The sequence below is a fragment of the Trichechus manatus genome, unplaced genomic scaffold (genome assembly GCF_000243295.1).
Source record: "Trichechus manatus latirostris isolate Lorelei unplaced genomic scaffold, TriManLat1.0 scaffold00161, whole genome shotgun sequence".
Taxonomy (NCBI): domain Eukaryota; kingdom Metazoa; phylum Chordata; class Mammalia; order Sirenia; family Trichechidae; genus Trichechus; species Trichechus manatus.
Window position 1 is genome coordinate 3,257,889 of NW_004444097.1, and position 5,241 is coordinate 3,263,129.

General features: G+C 41.3%; 1 protein-coding gene across 1 annotated transcript in view; it reads left to right on the forward strand.

Moving 5' to 3' along the window:
- Nucleotides 1–1,402: 1,402 nt before the first annotated feature.
- SLC24A5 (solute carrier family 24 member 5) overlaps nucleotides 1,403–5,241 on the forward strand; it is a 23,057-nt gene continuing 19,218 nt past the window's right edge. The window contains exons 1-3 of the mRNA XM_023740670.1: nucleotides 1,403–1,550; nucleotides 1,805–1,887; nucleotides 2,280–2,619. Coding sequence (XP_023596438.1) covers nucleotides 1,403–1,550; nucleotides 1,805–1,887; nucleotides 2,280–2,619 — 571 coding nt within the window. The remainder of the gene's footprint in view (nucleotides 1,551–1,804; nucleotides 1,888–2,279; nucleotides 2,620–5,241) is intronic.

The following is a 5,241-nucleotide window of genomic DNA, read 5'->3' on the forward strand; positions in this document are numbered from 1 at the left end:
TTTTTACCAACCCAAGATCACAAACATCCGGAAGTAACTTACTCCTTCCCACCAGAAAAAAACCAATTTCTAAATCTAAAATATAGCAAGCACATCAATTTTCATGCTCTTTCCTCAAAGAAACATAAGAGTTGCAGGAGAACTATACAACTGTTTTGTGACCAAGAAGTTTCTGTCTCAATCAAGATGGACTTGTTTAGACACATGTAGTTGGTCTAGACAAGAATAACAATGATAGAAGATATCTAACATTGACCATGTGGCAGATGCTGTTCTAAACAAATTACATGTAGTCATTTACGTAATTCTCATTCCAACCCTATATAGAGGTGGTACCCTAATATCCTCATTTTACAGAGAGTGGAATGGAGACACAGGGAGATTAAATAACTTGCCCAAGGTCACATAGCTACTAAGTAGCACTTCTAGGACTCAAACCAGGTGGTCTGGCTCCAGAGCCTGTGCTATTAACCACTATGCTCTCCTGCCACAAGTTCTTAACATCTGGGCAAGTCCAGTAAATGCTGGAGTGGGGAAGACAGTGGTCTGTATTTGAACGTTCCTTGGCTTAACAAATTGTATTTTAGATAGCTCACTCTGGCGGAGCACACAGCCAATCAACCACCAAATAGCATCCACTCTACCTCCTCAGTACTTCTTGAAGCTGTTGGCTTCTCCATGCCGATTGCCACTGCCTTGTTCAAGCCACCATCACCTCTCCTCTAGATAATTGCCTCCAGAGTGATCTTCCTACCCCTCCCCTAACTGGCGATGGAGGTGAGAGGCCAAAAGAGAAATACAGAAAGGTGCCAAGCTAGCCAAAAAATGTACACACACACACACATATACACAGAAGCTAAACAAGTTGCCGTTAAGTGGATTCTGTCTCGTGGCGACCCCATGTGTTGCAGAGTAGAACTGCGCTCCATAGGGTTTTCAAGACTGTGACCTTTTAGAAACAGATCACCAGGCCTTTCTGCTGAGGCGCCTCTGGATGGATTTGAACTGTCATCTTTTTGGTTAGTAGCTGAGTGCTTAACCAGTCATATCACACCAGCCCCAGCAACTTCTAGGAGCAAGGGCTGGAGAGAGAGAGATGCAAGCAGCTGCAAATCCAGGTTCTTACAGATCTAAAGAAAGTTGAAAGCAGAGCCAGTATGAAGACATTAAATAACAGCACTCATTTTACTAAAGCACAAGCTGCGTGGACCTGCCCTCAGAGACTGTGGACCATGGGAACAGCCTCCCTGGTGCTTGGGTCTCCTGATCAGAAAAGCTGGGCTGGCTCTGATCACCCTCCCTCCGGTGCTGGCCTTGCTGAGATGTGCCCTGGGCAGGGAACTGGGCAGGAAGGAGCCTCCTCACATGATCCAGCTTAATCCTCCTTCTCCCTTCCCGAAGCATGTGCTGCAGCAAGAGCACAGCCAAAATGCGGACAAATGGGGGCCCGAGGTGGGCAAGAAGGGCCCTGCTGCTCGCGACCCTCTGGGCCACCGCACACCTGCCTGCCCCAGGTGCCTCCCTGCCCCGGCGACCCCCGCGGGCCACAGGTAGGTGGACACTGGGTGCTGCCACATACGGCTGAAGAACAAAGAGGGAAATTCTCCCTTGACTCTGCTAACGCTTTCTGCTGCATCTGCTCTGCTCTGGCTTCAAGCTTTTGGAAGGGTATCAAACCCTTTTCATCCCTCAACTAGGTTCTCAAAGATAGCTCCAAAGTAATTCACAGAGATCACAAAGCCGGCGAGTGTCCTGTTTTTATTGCTGGGGATTTCATCAGGGAAAAAAATCTTCTCTTTCCTAGGAATTCCCTCTGGAGCCGGGGGCTGCTTCTTTGCAGGCTTGTGGACATCTTGGGCTCTGAAATGGGAAAATGAAATTGTACAGGTATTAGAAAGCTTTATTCATCAGAGATACAGTTTCTACTTGGGGAAACGAAGGGGCTTAGAATAACTTTTTAGAAGTAAAGCAGGCAAAAAAAAAAAAAAAAGAACCCGCTGCCACCGAGCCGATTCCGACTCACAGCGACCCCATGTGTTGCAGAGTAGAACTGTACCCCAAGGTGTTTTCAAAGCTGGGAACTTTTGGAAGCAGATCATAAGGCCTTTCTTCCAAGACACCTCTGGTGTGTTCGAACCACCAACCTTTCGGTTAGTAATTGAGCACCGAACCGTTGCACCATCCAGGGACTCCAACGCCTGCACGGAGGAGTGATTTCATGATTTCCTCATTCTAATCATCAGTTTGTTTCATTAAAGTGCCTCTTTCCTGTTCCAAAGACATTTTTTAAGACTCTACAACTACATCCTATTTGCAAGTGCTCTGTAAATATCCTCTTCTTAAACTTCCACCCCACCCTTCTTCTCGGGAATCTTTCTTTGTGGGCTTGGAATGTGAGACACCAGCATCCTTCAAACTTCACCTCCTTTTCCTTCCCAGGAAATACTACCCAATGCATTGTTTCTCCATCCTCGGAGTTTCCTCAAGGTTTTTTCACGAAACAGGAACGAGCAGAGGGAGGCATCATCATCTACTTCCTAATTATCCTTTACATGTTCATGGCTGTGTCTACTGTCTGTGAGGTCTACTTCATACCTTCCCTGGAAATCATCAGTGAAAGTAAGTAACAGGAAATCTTCCCCATACCTTCCGCAATAACTGCATCACACACGGTGCGTGGTTTTCTGTGAAATGCCTTCTGTGCTGTGGGGTCCTGTGCTAAGGCACTGGCCGGAGCGGGGGTTTCTTGGTCGTTAATGCGAAGCAGAGCATATTCACATGAGCGCCCTGCTGTTAATCACAAGAAACTTCCTGTTTCTCTACTATTCTGCCTGACAGCTTGTTATAAGAACTTTCCAAAGTTTCACATGTAGGTACTTGGTGGAATTCCTAGCACTTGCCGTTTTATACTTTGAAAGAATTATTTCATTTTTATTCTGAAGTCACTATAATTTTTTTCAACGTAATAAACAAACGTGATTAAGGGCCACCCTCCTACCGTCCCTTTTCTCAGTAGCCTCCCATTAAATGAAACTAATTAATGTTTGTGAACCAAACATCAAAAATAAATAAGTCCTGCAACCTCTGTAAATGACCTCAGGCATCAGATAACTGTAAACTCAGTTATTAAAAATTAAGTTTAGTTACTGATTTATAAAAATAAGATCAGCCATCCACCTCCCTCAACTCTACCCCTTCAGCCATGTGCATTGCCGGGGATCCTGAGAGTAGACCTTTCATTGGTGGACTGGTCCCCCAAATCAGATAATAAACCAAAAAACCAAACCCCTTGCCATAGAGTCGATTCTGACCCTATAGGACAGAATAGAACTGCCCCCATAGGGTTTCCAAGGAGTGCCTGGTGGATTCGAACTGCCAACATTTAGTTAGCAGCCAAACTCTTAACCACTATGCCACCAGGATTTCCATTCAGATAATGGTGACGTTTTATGACAGATAAGCAAAAGTGCCAGTGTTCCGGGTCACTGTCTCCTGCTTGGTTAATTAGTTGAGCATGCTCATTTCAGAGTTAATATTTAGGGTCAGGTTTCCTATTGCATGCTCAGGGGACTTCCCAGAAACAGCATCCCCTGCCCCACCCCCCACACACACACTGCGTGCACTAGCACTTCTTCACAGAGAAACAGCATGAACATAAACTTTTCCTTTCCCTGCTCCCCACCTTCACTGAAGCACCAGGGATTTTTGCTGGTTTCCTTCAGCAGAGCAGTACCTCAGGCTCTGAAACAGTACCCGGCCACAGAGGAGGGGGCACTCGACATATACTTGATTAATCAAAAAAATTAAAGATCAGCATAAGTTATTACAGTCACTATTATTTAACTTAAGTAAATGAAAATATTTACTTTTTTACATTGCATTTAGCATTTTACACTTGTATTGCATTTTTCTTTGAGTAAATTAACATTTTTACTTAGAGAAATACATTGTTGAAATAAATTACATCTTTTTCCAATTAAAATAGTAATACACTATTTCTAAAAATGAAAAATGCAAAAGAAAAAAAGAATTAAGATCCCCTATATTTTCATTATTCAGTGATTCCACAGTTACCATTTTGATGTATTTCCTTTCAGTCTTTTAGATCTTGCTATACACACACACACACACACACACACACACACACACACGCAGGTTTTTTTTGAGGGGGGTCTTTCTTTTTATTCATATAACATTTTATTGTGCACATTTTTCCATGTTATTACTCTTCAAAAACATGATTTTTAAAGGTAGCATGATTCATGACTCTACATATGATTCAAGTACTTAACACATAGTAAAAAGCAAAAATCAAACCAGTTGCCATTGAGTCAATTCTGACTGATGGTGACCTCATGTGTGTCAGAGTAGAACTGGGCTCCGTAGGGTTTTCAACGGCTGATTTTTCAGAAGTAGATCACCAAGCCTTTCTTCCAAAGCACCTCTGGGTAGACTTGACTCTCCATCTATTCGGTTAGTAGCTGAACACTTCAACTGTTTTCACCACCCAGGGATTTCTAACACATAGTAGGCAGCCAATAAAAATTGACCATGATTTAAAAAAAAAAAAAACCTATTAATCTTATTGGACATCTATATTTCGTTTTTATTTGTTTGTACTTTTTGGTTACAAATAATGTTATGATCATACTTGAATAAAATCTTTGTGCACCTCTCTGATCATCTTCTGATAAAGAAGTAGAACTATGCATCTTTGGAAGGTTATGATATACATTGGCAAAAAGAATTCCACAAAGGCTATCCCAATTTAAATCTCCGTAATGTATGGCACACCCATTCCAGAAGACCACAGATAATACCACTTTAAATATCTTTGATGCTGTAAAATGCAAAGTAATTTTTTTAATCTGTTATTTATTTTATTACTAGTAAGGTTGAATATTTTGTATGTTCATTGGCATTTGTGGTTTTGCTTTTGTCTATTATCTATTTGTGCTCTTTGCCCATATTCTATTTGTGATATTTATCTTTTTCTTAGTGATTTTCAAGATTTATTTAAAATATAAGGATATTAACTTTTTTTGATATAATTGTTATATGTTTTTCATGGTAAGTGATTTGCTTTTCTATTTTGTGTGTGTGTGTGTTTATCACACTGAAGTTTACATTTTTTAAGTAAAGCTATAAATCTTTTCCTATATGAATTGTCATATAGGAAATTGTTATATTTTCTTCCATTTATATTATAGTTTCTTTTATATTTAACTATTTATTCCACCT